The 22,817-nt window shown below is 38.2% G+C and overlaps 1 protein-coding gene and 1 long non-coding RNA gene across 4 annotated transcripts in view; both read left to right on the forward strand.

The window, feature by feature from the left end:
* The window catches only part of LOC137195972 (glutamate receptor 1-like), a 102,889-nt gene extending 89,781 nt beyond the window's left edge, over positions 1-13,108 (forward strand). For 2 of the 3 annotated variants that reach the window (XM_067608708.1, XM_067608707.1), the window contains 2 exons: positions 4,141-4,275; positions 10,240-13,108. In XM_067608708.1, coding sequence (XP_067464809.1) covers positions 4,141-4,275; positions 10,240-10,452 — 348 coding nt within the window. In that variant the 3' untranslated portion in view covers positions 10,453-13,108. The remainder of the gene's footprint in view (positions 1-4,140; positions 4,276-10,239) is intronic. The other variant, XR_010931188.1, reaches the window with a different exon arrangement.
* A 2,242-nt stretch (positions 13,109-15,350) lies between these two features.
* Positions 15,351-17,978, forward strand: LOC137195040 (uncharacterized). Its single transcript, XR_010931061.1, has 3 exons — positions 15,351-16,141; positions 16,389-16,568; positions 17,122-17,978. It is a non-coding gene; the product is annotated as an uncharacterized lncRNA (long non-coding RNA).
* The last annotated feature ends 4,839 nt before the right edge of the window (positions 17,979-22,817 follow it).

Genomic DNA, 22,817 nt, shown 5'->3' on the forward strand with positions numbered 1-22,817 from the left:
AAGTTTTTTTCTTTGTTGCTTTTAAAATGACGATATTACCCTGTAAACTTTGACTTTTCCCTTAGTCGGACAAGTAGTTACCCTGATGTAACTCTATGTGAGTATGGGCCTTTGTTGTGAACCCATTGCAAAGGGCATGACCCTGTTAGAGATCTTGTGATATATAAAACTACAACTTGTACACTTTGGCTTTTGTGCGGATTAAACAAACAAGATATAATGTGTTTCAATTTTAGAGGTGCTGGTTGGACCGAACCATGCTAGCTGTTTACCTCTGTTTCCAGTGCAGCTGGAGCTTCATATTTAGCATTATTATCAATCTTTTAATCAAACTCTCAGCAAGAAAACAAATGTATTTCCCAAAATGTCAAACTATTCTTTTAACTCCAAAACAAGATGTCAAATCTTGATATACAAGTTCAGATTTGTCACCCGCTGGTTCAAATATATCTGCTTCTGTTTACAGTCAGGAAATTATTTTTTGGTTTATTGAAAAACTTTTTGTTTTTAGAGTGTAACACTGCTGCTCAGCTGACCGTTCTGAAGAGCTGAAGGATGGATCAATAAAACATGAGCATATTTAAATATTTTGCTGGCATGTGAAAACCTCATGACTCCAACATTTACTTAATACTTCAACTGAGAGGCTGTGCTGAGTATATTATGTGAACTTCCCACAAAAGTTCTGCGTATGGTCAGACACATTTATGCAAATTGATGGGGAAATGAGCCGGGCTTTAGCTGATTCTGACAAAGCAGACTTTTTAGAGATAATGGGTTTTCATGTGTCCAGATCAGATTTCTTCAGAGGATTTTTTCTGCTCAGCCTTCCCTCTGTTCTCCAGAATATCTGTGGTCAGCACAGTTCACAGGAAGCAGCCACAGACAGGCAGACGAGTCACTCTGCTGAAAAATGTGACTTTTTACATCACTTTTAATCGCACATCCTAACTGCCTTCGGCTGCCACATTTACATTTTTATTTTTAGTCTCTCTGGGTGGTTGTACGGTGTCCTGGAGTTTTTTTTTTTTAAAAGACACAATTTCAGGCAAATTTTTAAAGAGAGGAAGATCTGCTCTGCATCAATATGCAAAGTCTGGCTCGGAGGAGAAGCTCCAGATTAAAAGCCAGATTCTTTTACATAAACCCTAGATGTAAAAAGTCAGATTTTCAAAACTGCAAATATATTCTCCTCTCTCTCTCTCTCTCTCTCTCTCTTTTGCTGTCTCACTCCCTTTCTCTCTCTTTCTGTTTATGGCTGCTAACCAACACTTAAAGAAATTGAAGCTACTTTATCCCCTTCCTCCCCTCCCACACACACACACACACACACACACACACACACACAAACGTGATGATGTTTTTGTCTCCAATCTGTCATGTACCTCCTGTTTCCTCTGAATTCGCTGAGTAACAAACCGTGACTAACAAATGGGAGGAAACGTTCATCAGTCTGTCGTCAGTGTGGCAGTGAGGAGAAAACACAGTCTTAATATCAAACTGCAGTAATTCAGTTTAGTTTATTTTAGTGTGGTCGGGTCATGTCCACACTAATGCAAATAAACCTTTAAAATGCATCTTTGTCTTTTTAATTTCTTCCATTCACACTAAACTGCCACCAAAAAACTCATTTTTTATTATCGAGAACGTTCACACAAGACGCCAGATCACAAGGAGAAGTCAGGTTACATCAAAAACTGGATGGAACATCTATTGTGCAAACATTGTAGAAACATGTTAACTGTAAAATCTTCATCTACATGCAGCACATCAATAATCAGATTAACTTAATTTGAAGGTTTTGCTGACAATTTCAATTGATTGCTCTTCAAAATACTGTTTGAAATGCTGGTGTAATCATGACATTGGTGGAGAGCTGTGTAAAGCATCATTGCCGATTTTATTGTATTGGTTTAATATTTTGGTACACTGATTGAATCCTTATTACCTCGCCTGCAATCAAAAAATGCTCTGCAAAGTTCATTATTGTTAATTTTTTCCAAAATCCTGATGCAAGGAGGTGAGCAGGTCTTAGTGACTTAGTCCTCTGGACTTCCTCTAACTTCTCTCAGACTTTGGAGCTACTTCTGGTGCTTAAATGCTTTGTGAAATACTCTGACACACTCCTCAGTCATATTAAAAAATGGAAAATTAACAAGAAAAATACAAATGTATAAATAAGAGAGATGTATTAATACAAACATCTCTTAAATGTACAGAGCCCTCACCTACACCAAGACTAGTATCAGCAGGCCATCAACCTTTAGATCTAGTAATAAAAATAGAACTTTACCTTAATTTACATTTTACAGTGTATTTAAAGTGTTTAGTATCATTTCACAGAAGCTGATTGGCTGAGGTTAACATGACAGTTTGGAGAGGAAAGCACACTGATAGATTTTCCCGAACTTCACATCACTTCCTGTTGAAGCGAGTCCTCGCACACTACGAGTGCTGTTTGCTCGTGTTGGTTTTTTTTTGTTTATTTTGTTTTTTGACAGGCTGCATGCTATTGGATGAGACACAAAGTCACGCCCACTAAAACCAAGTGATGCATGTGACAGAAGAGCACACAACCAGTGATGTCATGAGAAACAAGAGCTTACCAACCAATCAAAATCCCCCTTTATTAAAATTATTTTCTCTTTTAGCATTTTTTTCTTTTGGTACAAGTTGAGTTGACAGTTAATGTGAACTTTGGAGATTAAGATTTTTTTTATAAAGCAAATAAATTAACATTAACAACTCTTTTAATAAAGAGACGTTTTTTCTTTGTTTTCCTTCCTTCTGTTTGCATTTCTGTGCATGAAGTTGCATGTGACTGATGTATAAATATGAATCCACAAAGGCTGTGATTTGAGGTGATGGAGAAGGTAATTTCACCTTCAGTAGGAGATGAAAATTAAAGGGGTACTTCACTGATTTTGTACTGCACTTCCATAAAGTTGGGGGACTCACAAGAGACAAAAAATGAAAAAAAATAACAATAAAATAAATGAAAGAAACTGATGCAGCTGGACTTTTGGTTCAGCTCCAAAAATAATGGATACTACATTTCCCATAATGCAACTGGATAGCATCTTTAATAGTTAATTAACACTTCTGGAGCTGCTGAGTGTTTTCCCCATTCTCTACTCCCATTTCAAACTTTTTCTTTAACTGATGTCCTTAATATTTCTGAACAGAGAAACTCAGGACTCTTCTGGAAGATGTAACGTTCCTGTTCATGTTCTGGCCACCAGTTTTAATTATTTCAATTTACTATAGTAGAAATCAGGCTTTAACCCTCATTTTGGCAAACAGCTTTAAATACTACAATTCCCATGAGCCTCTGCTGCCATTTCTATGGAGACAAAGCCAGTCAGAACTGCAAATCAAATTTAACATCAGAATAGTTACTGAATTCACCCAGAATTCAATTGCAAATTAATTTAAGTTGTATTTTGTATGACTAGTTTTCTCAATATAAATAATTAATGATTAATAAATAATCTTTAGCTTCCACACGCCGTTAGTGGCAAATAAAACAGAAATTTAGTAACAACAATAACAATAAAGTTAATTTGAATAGTAGTTTTCAAAACCAAAGTTACAACAAACAATAAAAAAAAAAAAAAATGGAATAAAATTAGAAGTCAGAAACCAAAGTTTTTATGTCCACAGGCTCATAACTTTTGACCTTTTTATCAAATAGACATTTTCTAACACTGTTGTTCATCTCTTCTTCTGATTATTTAACCAGGAGAATTTAATGTTGATCCAAACTGTAGTAGAGAGAGAACTGTTGTTACTTCTGATGTAGCTCCTCAAACTTAGCAACTCTGTAACACAATTGTTTTGACATGGGCGATAAAACTCCTCATGACGAATAAACTGATCTTGGTAAATCAGTGGAGTGTCCCTTTAAATGATCATGTAAAAGATAATTGACTGTAAAAAATGTTTTTAATTTAAAGTTGTTTGCTAAATATTTATTTCACAGTCACTCAGAAAGTTGCCCTGTATCACGGCCTTTAAAAGTTGAAAAATGTCATCTTAGTCAGAAAGATGGTTATTGAAACTAGAGTTGTAACTGTGGTGATGTCATGACTATCTGCACTACGATTGGTTGTCCCTAACCTCCCTTCTCTGCGCTGACAGGACAAGACGAGCGCGCTCAGTCTGAGCAATGTGGCGGGAGTGTTTTATATTCTGATTGGTGGGCTGGGACTGGCCATGCTCGTGGCTCTAGTCGAGTTCTGCTACAAATCCCGGATCGAGTCCAGAAGGATGAAGGTGAGTCCAGTTTGATCTGAGTCTATGCAGTGGTGGAAAGTAACTAAATACATTTACTCAAGTACTGTACTTAAGTACAGTTTTGAGGTACTTGTACTTTACTTGAGTATTTCCATGTGATGCTACTTTATACTTCCACTCCACTACATTTCAGAGGGAAATATTGTACTTTCTACTCCACTACATTTATTTGACAGCTTTAGTTACTTTTCAGATGAAGATTTGAAGATTTGATACAATGGATAATATAACAAGCTTTTAAAATACAACACATGGTTAAAGATGAAACCAGTGGTTTCCATCCTTTTTGGCTTTTGACGTCTTACAAAAAGCAGTGTGTAGTCGGGGTCACATTTCAGATGTCTATGAGTTGTTAACAGCTCCACCAAATAGTGATTTTTCCCTCTAAACTTGTCACATGGTTTCATTTCAATAAATGTTCAAATGATCCAATATTTCACCAAAAATCAAAGATTAGAGAAAAAGTCCAAAAACTGAAAACAGATTTGTGTATCAGAACTTTGTTTTTTCTTCTTTCCTCTCCCATTAATCATCTCACGACCCCTCAGATTTATGTGCTGACCCTTTGGAGGGGCCCGACCCCTAGGTTGGGAACCACTGGACTAAACTAGCTAACTGTATATAAAGTAGTTGAAACTAGCTCCACCTCCAGCAGCTACAACAGTAAAATGCTGCTCTAACACTGATGCTTCAGTATTAATAATCTAATGATGTCATATATAATAATATATCAGTCAGAGGGACCAAACCACTACTTTTACTGCAATACTTTAACTACATCAAGCTCATAATACTTATGTACTTTTACCGTTGTAGGATTTTTCAAGCAGGACTTTTACTTGTAATGGAGTATTTTTACAGTGCTGTATATTGGTACTTTTACTTAAGTAAAGGATCTGAGTACTTCTTCCACCACTGCATCTGTGTGAAATATTACTGTAGTAATGCACATGAATGAATGAAAATGTATTTGATAAGGGACGCAATGGTATCAAATTTTCATGCTCTGGCCAAAAGTATCTTTGTTAGTGGTATTAGAATACTGCATCAAACTTTTCTGAAATACTACTGTTAGAGTTTAAATATCATAAATACTTCACACCATGTTCACTTTGGATTCATCAAACCTAACAAACACTGAACAATGAACCATGTGATGCATCTCTGTTGGACTCTGCTAAAGCATTAATATAAAATTAAGGCTACAACTAACAGTTTTTCTCATTATCGATTAATTATACAGTAGAGTCTATGAATTTTCAGGAAACAGTAAAAAATGCTGTTATAATTTCCTGCAATTTAGGGAGATGTATTCAAAATGTCTTGTTTTGTGTGACCAACAGTCCAAAACATGAAGATATTCAGTTTACTGTCATATATGAGAAAGAAAAGCAGCAAATATTCACTTTTGAGAAGCCATAACCCGTTAATTTGGGAAATTTTTGCTTGAAAAATGAGTGAAATGATTAATCAATTATCAAAATATTTACAGAGTAATTTTCTGTCTACACTTAATAACATCATAAACACAAACAGGTTGGTTGTTAAAAGTTTATTACGGCTAACAGGTAATTAATTTAAATGAATCATAATGTCTGTCACTTTAATTTTAATCTGCTCATATTTTAATAAACTTATTCTGAGTTTTGATGTTTCAAATCATTTTTAGTTATACTAGCAGCTCAACTCTATGGATGTCAGTGTTTGTCGACTTGTCTACTGCTTTAGTCCAGGCTGACGTATCTCAACTATTAGATGGATTGTTATGAAATTTTGTGTAGACGTTCAAGGTCCCCAGAGGATGAATACTACTGACTTTGGTGATCCTCTGACTTTTCAGCTATTGTACATATCAGGGTTTAGTTTGTGGAGGTGGTGAGCAGCTCTGATTAATTACTGCGACAAAGGTACGATGTGATCAATCAATCCTCTGCTGAGAAAGAAACCTGGCTTATCTAGTCTCATTAATTTACTTACTAAATGACAGTTTAAATAATGGCCTCACTCAATAAATGTGTGGCTGATGTACAATAGCGGCTCTGCTCATTGTCCTCAAAGCTCAACATTATGTTTCATACAAGAGTAATATTTTTTCTGAAGTTAATAGAGGAGCTCTTTATTTCAGTTTACATCTCCACTCTAATACCTCTAAAAAGAGGATTTAGTGTTAACTCACATTTTAAAGGAAAAGTTCAACATTTTGGGAAAATTCAATTATTCCTTTTCTTGGCAAGATTTAGATGTGAAGATTGAAGTGACAGCCAGCAGCTGGTTAGCCTAGCTTAGCATAAAGACTGGAAACTGAGGGAAACAGTTAGTCTGTGCCTGTCCAACGGTAACAAAATTCACGTACCAGTACTTCTAAAGCTCACTGATCAACATATTTTTTCATTTGCTAGATCCACACAAAAACCAAAGTGTAAAAATGACAATTCACAGTTCAATGAAGGGGTTATGTAGTGGACTATATCTTGTGTAAGAGCTGTTGCCTGGCAACCGATGAGGAATCCAGGAAGATGCTGTAAAACTGCCCCCCGTAAAACTGGAAATTGTCATTTTTACGCTTCAGTTTTTGTAGATTAAACAAACAAGATACAGTCAGCGAGCTCACAAGATACAGTCAGCGAGCTCAGAGGTGCTGGCAGGAGGACTGTGTTTCCTTTGGGCAGAGTCAGACTAGCTGTTTCCCCTCGTTTCCAGTCTTTATGCTAAACTGGACTAACTGGCAGCTGGCTGTAGCTCTTTAGAGAGAGCTGTAGAGAGGGCTATTAATCTTTTACTCTAACTCTTGGCAAGAAAGTGAATACGTGTATTTCCCAAAATGTTGATCTATTCCTTTAAATTCTCAATAAATTAAGAAAAATTCAACCATATAATAAGAGTTTCTATTGCGACCTAAACCTGCCTTCATGACAGTTTATTTTCTGCTCACATGCCAAATATTTCTGGTTGACTGGAGAACTAACTGTACATCATTTCATATCATTCATAATCACGTGCATCAGGACTTTTGTCTTTTAAGTAGCTCTGTGTTTAAAGCAGTTCTTTATCGAGCAGACTAACAGCAGCCACAGGGCAGCAGCCACTTTTACTGTCATTTGAAAGTGCATCAGCCAAACTCTGCTTCTCTGACACTCTGCTCTCCAGCTCCTCTTTATCGCCGGCGTCTGTGTGTGATGAAACTGCAGTCGCCTCATTACAGACTGTGCCGGTTTATAGCAAGACTTTGATGGGCTTCTCAAAAGGAACAAACAAGTCATTAGAGCCATTTTCTCCATCAGTCTGTTACTCTCATCTCTGCTGGACTTTTGTTATTCTCCTCACATGAGCACAAAGCGAAGACTTGAAAACCTCGCTGAAGGCGGCGGTGGCACAACATGTGTGGAGGATTTCATCAGTCGGAGCAGATGGAGGGACAAGCAGAGCTGAGTTACACTGCGGTTACCTGCTGTCGAGGTAGATGTTTTCACCCGGAGGAGCAGCGCAGCACACATGGGACGAATAATCAATACACCACGATACATTCTCTTCTGATACATTATAGATACTCCGCCATGCATACTGCAACATGTTCTCTTGTAACACTGAAGCAGAGGAGAATCTTTGCTTTGCTGCAGACATTTTAACCCTTTGCACCCGATACAAATCGTATCAATAAGCAAACTCAGATAACTCAGTCAAATCTGAACGCACAGATATGATTCACATCTTGTGATCTTAAAGGATAATGCTGGTGATTTTCTATATTTTTCTAACTGTCAGCAATCTAATAACAAACTCATCCCTACTAACAAGTATCCAAAGCCTGATATATCTTATTCCTCTGAGCTGTAGACCACCGCTGTTGTCCAAAAACGATTAAAAACACATCAATGAGCCACACTGCTGCGCTATTTTACAAAATGACATGCAATGGGTTAATTTCTTCCTGTAAAGCACACTAAATGATGATCCCTTTGTTTTCCACTATGACATACAGTACAATACTGTCATGTCATGTGATTCCTCTTGTACTTGTGTCGTATGACAAATAACAGGTGGTTAAATTTAGTTTCAGGTGCTTCTGGGAATAAAAAGAAAACATTAACAGAATGTTGTTCAGATTAAAAAAAAATATTGCAGAGAGAAAAGTTTATATTTTCATCAGGCACATGTTGCCTCTTATGAGAGATATTTGTCATTCAGGACAGTACATCACAAATCTGCTGTCCGATGTTTTAACAGGTGACTGTTTAGCCTGCAGGCAGCAGCAGCATTAATAGACTTTGTGCAGAGATAGATGCTGTCGTATTGTGTTTTGACAACATGTCGACCTGCCATGACAAAATAAACCCTCAATTAAAGTGAGAGAGATGGACGAGAGACAAAAGAAAGACATAAAGAGAGAGAGAGAGAGAGATGCCGTCCCTGTGTTTACAGTGTTTGCAGGTTGAATGAGGTGGATTGTAAGCTGTTGACTTCCTGCTGATGAGGTGAAAGCAGGAGGGAGTTGGCTTTTGACTTTGTTGTTGCGTTGTGGGAGTGCTTACTCCGAGGTGCTCCAATAAGTGAATCAACCTGGGATTTATTTGTAACATCTGCCTGACGACTGTTGATGTCAGCCGGCAAACAGCGAGGGAGAGTCAGAGCCTCAGAGGCCCGATAAAGGATATTAACTGTGGATCCACATCATTAGTTTCACTGAAAGCACAAACAGAGTTACTGTGCTCCACAAAAACAACTTTTACTGTTATTACTATTGCTGATAACTATAAACACACATACACACACACAGATGAAGGGATGTGTGTGTAGATTACTTTGGCTTCTTATAAACACAACGGTCATATTTTAATGACCTAAACCAAGAGGTTTTAGTTCCTAAAAGTGAAGGATAAGGCAGGTGTTTTATATATTCAGCCACTCAGCCACAGTGGTGTGGCTTTATGGATGGCAGTTGTTGTGAAGCAAGATATTCAGAAGTAAAAGTGCAATATATTTTTCACTTAGACAACTTTACATGACTCACTGTCGAACATCTTCTTTGGCTTGGATCAACATAAAACTCTCCTGATTGAATCATCAGGACAAAAGATGAACAACTGTGTTAGAAAATATATGTTTCTTTGACAAGAAGGAGAAGCTAACTACAGCTTCCAAGGTGCATTTCAGCAAGAAACATCCAATCACAGAGCTTAAAACTCTGTCACGTTCTGTCACGAACGGCAGAAGATCACGGAGTTGAGAAAACTGATTTTACAGTCTGCAGATTTTAAGTGAATTCAGTAACGTGTTTTGTTTACAACTTCAACAACGAGGTGTCTTGACTTAATTACTGCTCTGACTGGCTTCTTCTCCATAGCAGCAGCTGAGGCTCATGGGTATTGTAGTATTTTCATCCGTCTCCCAAAATGAAAGAGAAAAACCTGATTTCTCAACAATGGGATAGTTTAAATAATTGAAATTGGTGGTGATAATATAAACCTACAGGATTGTTACATTATCCAGGAGAGTCCTGTGTTTCTGCCTTGAGATCGTTTGAAATGAGAGTATACAGCAGCTCCTCCCACTTCGCATCTCTATTGGATGGACTGTCGTGCCTCACAGAGCTACTAGCATGACTGAAAACTCTTTTAGTCTTGTTCAAATGTCAATTTTCGATTCTTTTAGGTTTCAACAGGAAATCCATCAAGATGCTCTGAAGAGACAGAAAAGTGCAGAGAAGCTAAATTTGAGGAAGATGAGAGGTTTATTTTTGACTGAGACAGCTTGAAACAGATTTTCCTGCTAAATAAAGATCAACAAGGAATGTAGGAGTCAGGTGAGATGGATTTTTACACCTGACTCCTACAAACATCCCTTAAATCCTCAAAACTCCCTCCCAGGATCGACCAAACTTCTATGTATGTTAATCGATGTGAGTTTACATTGTTAAACAGGCTCCTTCTCTTCTCTGTTTTGCAGGAGCTAATCGACGCCGCCATGATGAGCAGCAGCCTAGGTGGGATGGCGGGCGGAGGTGGCGGGGCAGTGGCAGGTGGTTTAGGAGGTGGAGGAGCGTCGGGGCTCGGAGAGAATGGCCGCGTGGTGGCACATGACTTCCCGAAAGCCAGAGCTCAAGGTTTACCCTGCATGAGCAAAGCTGCCGGCCTGGGACTGTCCTCCACCGGCATGTGATCACAGCAGAGACTCCTGATTGGACGGAGCGCTCCTGTCTGTCTACCTGTCAGTCTGTCGTTAGGGAAGGAATGGAGAGAGGAAGGAGGTGAGGGGAAGACATGAGCCAGAGGAAAAGATGGAGGGGATTTGAAAGAAGAAAGAGGAAGGATGAACGGAGGGAAGAAGAGATGAAGGGAGGAGAGAATAAAGGAAAGGAGTGATGGAAGGTAAGAGAAGAATGGAGGAAGTTCAATTGAACAAAAAGGAAAAAGAGGGAAGAAGGAAAGATGAAAGGAGAGAAAAGGAAAAATCCGATGGGAAGGAGAGAGCAGAAGTGCGAGGGAACAAAAAGAAAGAACATGAGAGAAAAAGAGGCAAAAGAGAAAGAGAGAAAAGGAAACAACAGAAGACGTCAGGCAGGCAGAAGGTGGAGTGTTCATGTTCACTGTGACTGCACTGGATATAACAGATCTCTGATGAACAGAGTGCATCTGAACACATCTCAACACACCTGAGCTGAATCGACGACTTAACAAACTCTCAAACCTGTCATACTGAAGTTGTTTATTCAGTGTTTTTCTACTAAACTCTTCTTCTGCAATAATCGAGCCCGCGAGGAGAAAAAACAGAGGAGGGATTCATTTTTTAAACTTCTGAAAGACTTTCTTCATGCACCTGCTCTTCTTCCTCTTTTTCTTCTTTTCCTCACATTCTCCTCCTCCAGTTCAGCTTTGTCACGTTCACGCAAAACGCCACTTTCATACCAGAGACGGTTGAGAGGTCAGAGTTTGAGCATGTCAACCTTTTAAACCTTTTTACTATAGAACACAGATCAACACTTGGTGATGAAAAAGCTGAGGAGAAAGATGATAACAGCTGATCAGCCTCCACAACAACACATCAAGTATGAAGAGAGAGAGAGAGATGAGTCACATAACATGCTACATTTTCTGCACAAAATGCTTTTTTTTCTCCACTGAAAGTATATTTTTTGGCTCAGATTGTACGCTGATGTCATGTTGGCGTTAGAGGTTTTAATGGCTTCAAAATGTTGCAACTGATCTGAGACCAGAACCCAACGTGGGTATGTTATTTTTCTAAAAAGAGAAATCTGAATCTGAATAGACCAGAGGATAATTAGACCTGATCCTAAAAAGAATGTCAAGTAGAGCTGCAATTATTAGTCGATTCATTGATTATTTGATCAAAAGAAAATTAATTGGGAACTGTTTTGCTAATTGATTAATTGTTTTAGTCATTTTTTAAGCAAAAACATTAAACATTTGCTTCTCAAATTATTCCCAAATACCTGCCAAACTAATGACATTTCCATCAGCCTCAGCTGTATGTTATGTGTCGTGCTAATTAGCAGCTTGGTGAACGTACCTGCTAAACATCAAGGTGCTGTAGACTCTAAGGGCGTTTTTCAGACCTGTGCTTTTTAGTCCGGTTGAATGGGACTCTGGTTGGTTTCTGGTTCATTCATTGGTAGACTTTGTTTGTGCAGATCTGAACACAACAATCACACTTGGACCAAAACAACCGCACAGAGACCCTTTACAGGGAGTGTCACAAACCAATTCTGGAGCGATTTGTTTGTGGTGGGAACGTGATCCAACCTCCATCTGACCGACTACACGGCTGCAAGTTTGGGTCCGACCTGAACTGACAACCATTGTCTTCTTGATATTTGGGCAGACAGCAGCTTCTTCAGGACCTACTTTTTTCAGACCTCGATTCATTCTCCAGCTAGCAACTGTTAATTTCACTTATCAGCGTCGGGTTACGGGAGCTGTTGTAGTCAGTTAGATGGAGGTCGGATCACGTTACCTCCACAAACGGCTACAAAGTTCGTTTGTGACCAGATCAAGACCACCTCCGAGTACGATTGCTACGATTGAGTTCAGATCTGCACAAATTAATTGTATCGAGGAGGAAAACCAACCAGATTCCCATTCAACCGGACTAAAAAGTACAGGTCTGAAAACGCCCTTAGTCTTGTTAAAGTTGCAGTGTGTTGTGTTAAAAATAAACCACTAAATGTCGCTGTGATCACACGCGATTCAGTGACCTTCATTTCCTCTGTCTTCTCAGACAGCAGACGTCAACATGTTGAGGTCAGTTCAGTGACAAAGTTTAAGTATATTTAGAAAGTGTCAATCCTGACATCTACCCTTTACTGTTTTAGGTCCCTCAAACATGTTTTCTGCTCACAAAATGTCACTGGAGCTGCAGAAAAGACGTCATGTTGTTTATGTTGCTTGAACATGAGGTTTTTTTTTTTTTTGAGTGGAATTTACTGGTTAATGGAAATCTGCTCTGCCTTGTACTTTACAAAGCTCAACACTTTGAAACTCCACTGATCATGTTTAAAGTTTGGATCAAACAGCTGCTGCCGTTGTGTCAAAGTTCAGGTCGGTCACATATTTCTGCGTATTTTCTCCTCAGTGTTTTCTGGACTGAACACATGACGCAGCAGCACCACAGTAGAACTTTTTATACTCTTGAACTGAACAAATATCAGGAATAATATGTTCACATTTGTATGATATGAATGATACGTGCCGAGCTACACCTGTTTGTCTTTTGAATTGATTTATGAGTTTATAATTATTTTGATTTTGTTGATTCTGTTCAGATCAGTTAATCTATTTAATAAAAACTCTTAACATGATCTCCGCTTTTGTCCTTTCTTTAGTTTTGCAGACATTCGTGGTCCCTTAAAGATGAATCCTATCGTTCACTCTCAGTGAATTTTGCTCAGTTGTGATGAAAATGTATGTTTGAACTTTCCATTATTCTTTAATGACTTCTCGTCCGTTTTGTCTTCTAAGTTGAACAGTCCATTCTTAGAAACAACAGTTGACAAAACAAATCCCCGCTCAAGACCCGCTCACTGGCCTGTTCTGGAGCTTTTGGCTGAATCACAGTCTTCATCTTCAGCACCAGCTTTTAAGCTGACATGGATGAGAAGTCCTAAAAGTGTCACAGTTCACATCCTGTCTTCTACCATCTGTCATCTGTTTAAGTTGCAGAGTGGTGAAGGCAAGATAGCAGAAATTGGGTTTTAATTTTAATGGACCTGTACTTAAGCTCATACTGGTCGTTCTCTACCCAAACTTTAAAGCAGCTATAATTGATATTTTTTATAACTCCACAGTCTGAACTGTCAGTGTGTAATGTGTTGGTTGTGGCTCGTAGTGATGAATCTACAGAGAATTATCAGTGACTCTGCAGCTCCTCTCGGCTTTACGGAGCTTTATAGTGAGTTTCAGCTCATTGTTTATCTGTTCAGCTGCAACTTTACTGTTCTGGTTCACTTTCAGCGCTCTCATAGCATCGTTTTGGGTCGCAGCAGGCAGCTGTTTTCAGAGAAAAAGCTCTAAAAAGTCACTGTACACTACCTGCTCAGCACCAAACGGCAAACAGACACAGTTAGCTGTAGATTAGCTGGTGATAATAGTGGAGCATTTAGCAGCTAAAGAGCCAGATATTTCCCTCAGGAGTTGGTAGAGAGTAAAAACAGAGCTAAAAGAGAGTGAATATTGGACTTACATTCACCAGGTGGACAGAAACACGACTCCAAATGAATGATAATGTTGCTCCGTGACTGCTGGATGTGGAAATAAGCAACTGTTTGCTAACAAGTTCAACATATCAGCTTAAAATCTAATAATGTCAGTGTGGTGTTCACTACTTGTTTCTGATGAAAACTAGAGGATAAAAGCATTAGTTAATGCAGGTTTAACCATAGAAGCGCTAGATCAGATAATGTTTGTATGATTCATTTTTGTAATAGTTTTCGAGGCGCAGAAAATTGTTGTTGTGAGGACTTTTTGGTCCCGTGTCATGCTTCATGTCAACAGTCATTTCAGTATTTAAACAAGAGAACAATCTTTCTCAAACATTAACCAAGTGCTTTGAGTTCCCTCAACTTAACCATCAAATGTTAAAAAATAAATAAATAAATGAATGAAATATGGTGACAGTGAATGTTTTGCAGATTCAACATTTAGTCATTTGTGTTGTTTGTATGATCAATGTGTCTGCAGCATTAATTAGAATTAATAGTTCCTGATTGAAACACATGTTTAGCCAATTTTTGAAGTTCCTGTATGGCTGCTTGTGTTTATACAACATTTAAAGGTATAATATGTAATTATTCCACATTAAAATGTCTAAAAACAACTAGACCTATGTTATATATGCTGTTGAGTTGTGTATTTTCAAACCCAGAGAAATCTGTAATTTAATCAAAGTAACGGACCGTTTCATTTGGTTGCCTGTCAATGGCGTCATACCTCCTCTACCAAAGAATAAACACACACAAGATGCATACGGCGGCACTGTGTTTGTCCGCTACAATGGCGTCTACCAAAGAGTAACTTACACACATACAAGATAATACATCGGCGTTGTGGTTGTTCCACACAAACTGTTATAAATTGACTTTTATACAGTTTTAAGCCATTTTTATGATGATCTTTTAGCCGGAAGAAGGATTTTAGTCATTGGACGTCTGTATCTTAAGTTATCAGAGAAATAAACTGGGCAAACGTTAGCAGCAGCTCGGCTAACAGCCCCTCCAGGAAGTCCGGTGGTCGCCGAACATCGTCGGAGAAACATTGATTTTTTAGGTGAAACAGCTTTAATTAGTATTTTTAACGATTTTAATCTGCGTGTACATTTGTTTTTGGAGAGGAGGAGACCTCTGCGGATAATTCAGCTCCCAGGAGAAACCGACCGAATGTCGTGATCTAAAGTTATAGGAGAAATAAACCCAACAAGTGTTAGCAGCAGCTCGGCTAACAGCCCATACCGGATGTCCAGTGGTCGCCCATGATCCCTTGCTACTTCACACCATCATTACACTCCGTCTTTTGTTATTGTTTTGATTGAGACCCCTAGCGGCTGAAATTACATGTTGTGCGTTTAAGAACTTTGGCTTCTTTTGGTCAATGAAAAACAAGTTTATATTTCTAAAGTTGGATTTCCATTCCTGCAACTGTGGTGTTCATGACGTCTGTATATTTCCTTCATCTGTTGTTTTATAGAACATTATAAAATAATTGCTAATGATGCTCTGAAGCCACAGGGTGACACCAGATGGGGGGTTAAATCAGATTTTGTCTCCCATTTTCAGCTCAACATGAGGCGCTTTATCTCCAGTCTATTGATGGTAAAAAATCTCCTTTACAGACCAGTACAGCTGTCAGATGAAGGAGTGTCATTTAGACTCTCTCTGGTTTAATTATCTGACAGAAAATATAGTTTTTGGGTGCAGAAATGCAGTTTACAGAAATATCCACAGACAGATGTAACATGGTGATTGAGTCTCTGTAAAAGTTTCTCAGTAAAAGACGTCAAGCTCTGAAAGAAAAGTTGTGACTGTTGCTCAAACGTTGGTAAATATAAAAATACATTTAAGTTAGACAGCAGAAGGTTTTCTGATTAGTGACACCCCAAAATCTACTTTAGAGACAACTGGCAGGAAAATCTATGCTGAGTGGAGAAACAGAGAAATCTCTCTGGTATGCAAATGATAATTTCAGCTTAACCTGCCGTCACTTCAGCAGACATTACTGAAGGAAATCAGCCTGCGGGAAGGATGACACGATCAATACGCCTGAGTTTGAGAAATGTGAAACTTGTTCTCTGAAATGTGATGACAGACAGACTACTCCTCAGGAAACTAAAGTCCTTCAAGGTCAGTAGGAAGATTTCCTTGCCTTTTTTTTTTTTTTACACGTTCATTGTCTGGATTATTGTCAATGTTAGAAATTTATGTACAGTTCCTACAGCAGCATCATTAGCCTTATATACCCTTTGTATTTGACTTTTAGTGGTGCAAACAAACACCAAGAATGAATCCTTTTCTAAATAGTCTTTATTTGATAGTTTTAATCCTTTACAATAATTACTACTACACATCGACTACACACTGCTATTTACAGGATGTCAAAAGCCAAGAAGAGCAGTGGTGGCCTAAAGGTTAGAGAAGCGAGCTTGTGACTGGAAGGTCGTTGGTTCAATCCCCAGACCGGCAGGATAAATCTCAGTGGGGAAAGTGAAAAGCAGCTCTCAATCCCTCCCTTATTACCACCACTGAGGTGCCCTTGACTACCAGCTGACAGGTGTGAATGTGATCAGACTGGTCATGCAAAACGAGAAGTTTCCTCTCAGTGGAACTTCCATGAATAAATAAAGGTTAAAGAAAAAAAGTTGGTTCTTGTATTATCCATTGTGTCAACTCTTCATCTGAAAAGTAAGTAAAGCTGTCAAATAAATGTAGTGGAATAGAAAGTACAATATTTCCCTCTGAAATGTAGTGGAGTGGAAGTATAAAGTAGCATCAAATTGAAATACTCAAGTAAAGTACAAGTACCTCAAAATTGTACTTACGTACTGCGAAGTTCAATAAAATGAACATCTTTGTCTTCGCCTGTTTCCCCTCCAGTCTTCAGCTCAGTCCCTTATGGTTCTTTCACCTTTTCTTCTTTTTATTTCTTTGCTTTATCGATCTGTTTCTTGGTGCAACATCTTAATTTTCACCATCCATCTTTCCAATTTCCAACTTCTCCTTTGTGCACAAACACCTTTATCACCTTTGTGTTTATGGCACTTATTTTTTCCTCTTTCCTCTCTCTCTTCTTTCTCTGTCTTTTTGTCCTTGTTTCTCTCCATTAGCTTTCGCTCTTTTCCAAGCTCTCAGGACCTTTCATTGAACAGTTTGGTGTCCTGAGGGGGACATCATATCACGCAACACCTCATTACTCCCCCGGCTGTGAGGGAGGACGGAGACAGACGGGGTCGAAACAAAGCCGACAATTAGCCCCAGAAAAGGCCCTGATTAGGAGTTTGTGGTCCATTACCTTCCGCTGCTCACCCTCATAGAAACAGCGAGGAGGAGGAGGACCTGCTCCCCGAGGGGCCACCGAAAAAACACCAGACCATTCTTTACTGTGAGGAAATATAGAGAAGTTTGAAATGAAACAAGTGGAAATGAGCTGAAGGGTTTCTAGAACTCTGAGAAACTTTATTTTGTTAAAAAGAAGAATGTGAGTCAGAGGAAACATAACACAAAAGTTTAAAAGCCAACAAGTTTAGATTCACTGTGTTTTGAACTCAGGATGAGAAGGTAACAGGACGGTAACTAACTACAGAAAGTCCACACTGAGAGTGGAACATTTAACAAGTATAACTTTATCTTTGGTCGTAATAATGATGGTTTAAACTCATGTTAGCGTTGCCGTTTTGACATTAGCAAAGTGTGAAAAAGTAGTAGAGCATTTAACAATGCTAATGTTTATTTGATCACTTTTCATAGTTTTGTCTTGTTTGAAGTCAATAAACCAACACCACAGTCTCCATCAATATATATTTACCATCTGTGGAAACAAAACAATTTATATTTGCAATCAGTCATATTTATCTAGATAAAAATCTGTGCTTCAGTAATTTCTGATCCTGTTGTTGATCTCATCGTTGATGTGCACGTATTCATTCATCTTTTAAGAAAATTGTGACATGTGATGTAAGTAAGCACTTTGGGGAATAAAATGCAGACCTGATCAAGCAAAAAGTAAAGAAAAATTTTATTTCTCTGTAGGGTCCTTTTCATAATGCTGTCAGACACTGATAATAACAATCTGAGCCTGTCAGTGACAAAAACAAGCACTTTTAGTAGACATACATTGACGGGGCACAATTGATTTGGGTGGGTCTATTCGGTTTGTCCATGTGGTGTTGCCATACCTAGCTGTTAAAGATGGCAGACCCACTTGCGCATGCACGACTCACATCCCTGGTCGACTCAGATCCTGTAGTGACAGAAAGAATATGTTTCTCACGCTGGTTTTGTTCCCTGACTGCTTACGGATTTTAGACCACGGCTGCAATGCTGTAACTATTTAGGCTACACAATAAAATTGCTGTTAAAAATATTTTTTATAAAACAATATTACAATTAAAATATTAAAACTGCTATTAATATAGCCCATTTCATTCAAGCTCGCTGGGCCACTTGGGGGTTGCCTCTGGGCCAGATGTGGCCCATGGGTCACCAATTGATTGGGCTGGCTCAAGGGAGCTCAAATATCCTGTTAATCTTATGGAAAACTGGTCCATAGATGTCAGGATATTGGACCAAAGTGTAAACAAGTGATTATGATTGAAAGTTATTATGATTGTAATGAGGCAGACAAGAATACTTTATAAGTAATCTGATAAATGTACAGAGACACTATAGCTTTACTACTGTGAAGTTTTGAGCTTTTATGTTTCCAGTTTGGCAAACGGAGGCAGCACAGTTTGTTCTTTCAGGTCATCATAAAGGTTAAGAGTTATTGTTGGTTGTGTAACTGCTATAATTAGTCCAATCATAAATATGGCGCTAAGAGAGAACTAACTGATTATTTTCTATTATACAATAGTTTTTTTGTGTATAAAATATGAGAAGATAGTGAAAATGCTTGTTTTAATTCATTAGAGCCAAAGCCATCTTCAAATATCTCCTTTTGTCTGATCAACGGTTCAAAACATGGAAAAGCATCAAATTTTCACATTTGATATGCTGCAACTGCAAATATTTGGTATTTTTGCTCAAAGACTGTCTAAAATGATTATTTGATTATCAAAATGGTTGCCATTTAATTTTCTGTTGATCGACTAATCGTTGCAAAGAATTAATTTTAACTTTGCATTTTTAAAATAATTATGTTGTTTAGTTCTCTAGTTAGCTCGTTAGCTCCTTGGCTAGCTGGAGTGGCAGCCATTTGTACATTTTACAAGTTTTAAACTGAAACTTGCTGACGCTGTGTTCGTACATCATGTGAAAACAGTTGAATCTATGCAAATATTTTGTAATTTTTCTTTAAAAAATAAGTCTGGTTATATTATGTATTTTTCTAACTATGAAAACACCAAAACCAACATGAATTGGGGCTGTGGATTCATCTGTTACTAAAAATAGTCCCCACCAAATGCACTATTTCATCCTATGTGTTTGCTAAAAAACAGCTGTTTTAGGAAATTACGGAGTCTTGTGTAAACATGAAACTATATATTCATGAGTTGCTTTTAAAGATTATGTCCAAAGTCAAAAAGAGAGAGAGAGAAGAAAGACAGTTTTAATAAATATACAAAATACCACTATTCTACAGCACATATTGACAAAGAAAAAAAAAATCTTTTTAACAATAATAATTTAAAAAGTCCACTTAACCCCCCCCCCACTCTTCATCTCCATCGTCATCAACCTACTGCGTCAGAGTTAACAGCCCGGGGTTATAGGAGAGAGATCTAAAGGAATCTGATTAATGAAAGGTGGGTTTTCAATTAAAAATAACACAGCACACCCCAGAGAAACTCCTCATTCTCTCCTCCATCTCCCTCCATGAGAGGCTCTATCAGCCTCGTAGCCGGCCGTTTTAGACACATAACAGCCTCTCAATCCACCACCTCAGATGTGTCTAATGTGTTTCAACCCAGTTTAGATGAAATCACGCCCACTTCCATATGACCAAAGGCTTGACAGAATGAACTGTCCCAAAATGCATTGCGTCTCTTCAGACTCCGCAATGACAGGGATGCACCACACTAAAAGCTGTTGTAATTTTCACTGTAGAACTGTTGATATGTCACTTATTAAGTTTTAATATTTTTTTCAGATGAGAAAGTAATCATGTAGATTCCCAATATGTGGTCATTTTATCCAAATAAGGCCTGTTTGTAAATCTGCTGCAACATTTTCTGAGGTTTTTCGGAACCATTGACCAGGTGAGATCAGCTGGTCATCTCAGCTGCTAGCAGCCCGACAACGTCCGTAATACCTTGGAGATGCAAACCACTGCCGGATAACATGTAAAAAAATAACATTTATATTTCCCCTATAAGGTTCGCCCTGGGAAGCCTTTGAGACTCGGTCTTTGTTTTGTTGTCTAACTCTCTACACTCTGGTGTCAATGTCCGGCGTTTTGTACCTCCACCATCCACCCTGACCTCCTCCCTACGACGTCAGTGTGATATATAAATGTAGCTTCATACATTTGAAAAAAAACATTGCATGTGAATATCATACAGATAGTGATTACTTTTGTAAATTTAATATAATTGGAAAAGCAATTTAGTTGTATATAAACAGAATTTCTGAGAGACAAGGTTGCAAAATGTATATACAAGAAAACATTTTGTCTCTCACCTTCAGTGGCATCTTCTCTCCATGCAGATAGTTTTGCTTTAAAGTTGGTTTCGACATAACAATAACTGAGATTTCTGCCTCCACCTGTACACAGTGGAGGTGAATGAATTTTAGTTTTCATAGCTTTGGAAGATTTCATTTAATAAATTCAGTTGAAATATAACCCAGCATAAGAAAACTTTGACCTGTTGACTTTGTATTGAAGTTCTTTGAGAAATTTATAATGTAGTACAAAGTCAGGAGGTAGTGATATGTAGCACAACAAGCTAGTGAAGCTGTAAACTGCACATACTTAGAGGCATCTGCCTTACACAAAACTACTCTCTGGAGAGTGAAAACGTGATCACTTTTAGTAGATTAGTCTTTGAAGCCATTTCTAAACAAATTAATGTGACCAAACTCTTGGAACATGCCACTCAGTGCAGCAGTGTGGCTCACTAACGTGTTTTTAATAGTTTTGGACAGGTCTACAGCAAAGAGGAATAAGATATATCAGGCTTTGGATATGCACAAAATACTTGTTAGAAGATCAGTTTATTGTTGGTTTGGCTCCAAACATGAGATTTGTTGACAATAAAAAACATATAGACAGTCTGTGTTTTTCTCTGTGTGGGAGGACACAGTAGACCAGAAATCATATCATCAAAACACACACTTATATAATCACATTAATACTTACATACAAACACACATATAAAACAGGACATGCATGCATACGAACACACACAAACACACACAGAAGCATGATGAAGCTCGGGCTTGTGTTGAGGGATAAGAAAATCACGCATGACATGACATCATGACAAGTTCTGGAGGGAGACGGGTGATTTATGGAGGAATTATGGAGGAACATCTGTTGAAAACTGTCAGATAAGAAGAAAAGTGCACAAATGACGCTGAAGCTGTCAGACTGACGCAGGAACGAGAGAAAAAAAAAAAAGCTTTTTGTGTTTGCAAGGCAGCCGGTTCAACTTCTCAGAGAGAAGATTATGGGGGTTTAAAATGACCATCAAACATGGGCGCAAGTTGAGCAACCCAGACATGATTGGCTGTCAGGGAATTAACGAAAGCCAATCAAAGCGTGCAAAATGTAATTATGGCTTTTGGTTTACGGTGACTTGTTACAGTGGAGAGTCCTTATCAGTAGCAGCAGATAGAGCTGTGATTATTATTATCATCATGTGATGAGTAACTCTAATTATTGGGCTGCACAGATGATAGGAGGAGCTGCATGGTGGTGAACATCACAGAGAGAAACCTGTGTCAGACTCTTTACTGCACATTTCAGACTAAATTTCATGAAAATTACTACATTTTTTTCTGGCCTACATGTTAAAGAATACGTCTTTTGTTATTCTATATGTTTGTTATTCTCAACAAATCCCACGAAAAGACCAAAAACCAACAATGTGTTAGTTCATCTCTCAATACTCTCTGACTCTCTACCCTGTGGCTCTCAGTTCCACTTACACTGTTAGAAGTATGATCAAGACCAATATAACTAGGACATCAGTCTTTAGTGTTCAGTTGTAGGAAGCAGGAAACCATCCAATCCTTAATGGCAGCAAGGAAGCAGTGCAGAGAATCCAGATTGTTAAGATTTTCAGTGCTAAATAAGACATACAAATGGGAGTCATTGGCGTAACAATGGTAGGACACAGGGGTGAGATGACGAATAACATGACCATTGGGGCAACAGATACAAACTGATAAATATAGGGCCAAGGACTGAGCCCTGTGGGACCCCACATGACATGACAGCAGTTGAAGAACTTCTGTTGTCAACAGTGACTTTGAATATTCTGTTTGATGAGTAAGATGAAAACCAGTTAAGAGCAGTTCCAGCTAGTTCGACCCAGTTCCTGAGTCTGTTGAGTAGAATTATATGATCAACTGTATCAAAGGCTGCACTCAAGTCCAGCAGAGTGAGAATAGTGAGATTACCAGAGTCCTCACTCATAAGGATGTCATTTGGCCCAGTAGATGTCTTGATATACATATCCCTAGAAACATGGAATACGTTACAAAGGAAAACTTCAGTAGAAAGCTATGACAGAAAATTAGAAGTTTGGAGAATGGCTAATTATATTTTATATGGAAAAATAACAGTGATAAACTCTTTAGTAATCAGTTTATCTATAATCTCATGTCATTACATTCTTCAGGAGAAGAACTGTTTAACAAA

This window comes from Thunnus thynnus, chromosome 13 (genome assembly GCF_963924715.1).
Source record: "Thunnus thynnus chromosome 13, fThuThy2.1, whole genome shotgun sequence".
NCBI classification, from domain to species: domain Eukaryota; kingdom Metazoa; phylum Chordata; class Actinopteri; order Scombriformes; family Scombridae; genus Thunnus; species Thunnus thynnus.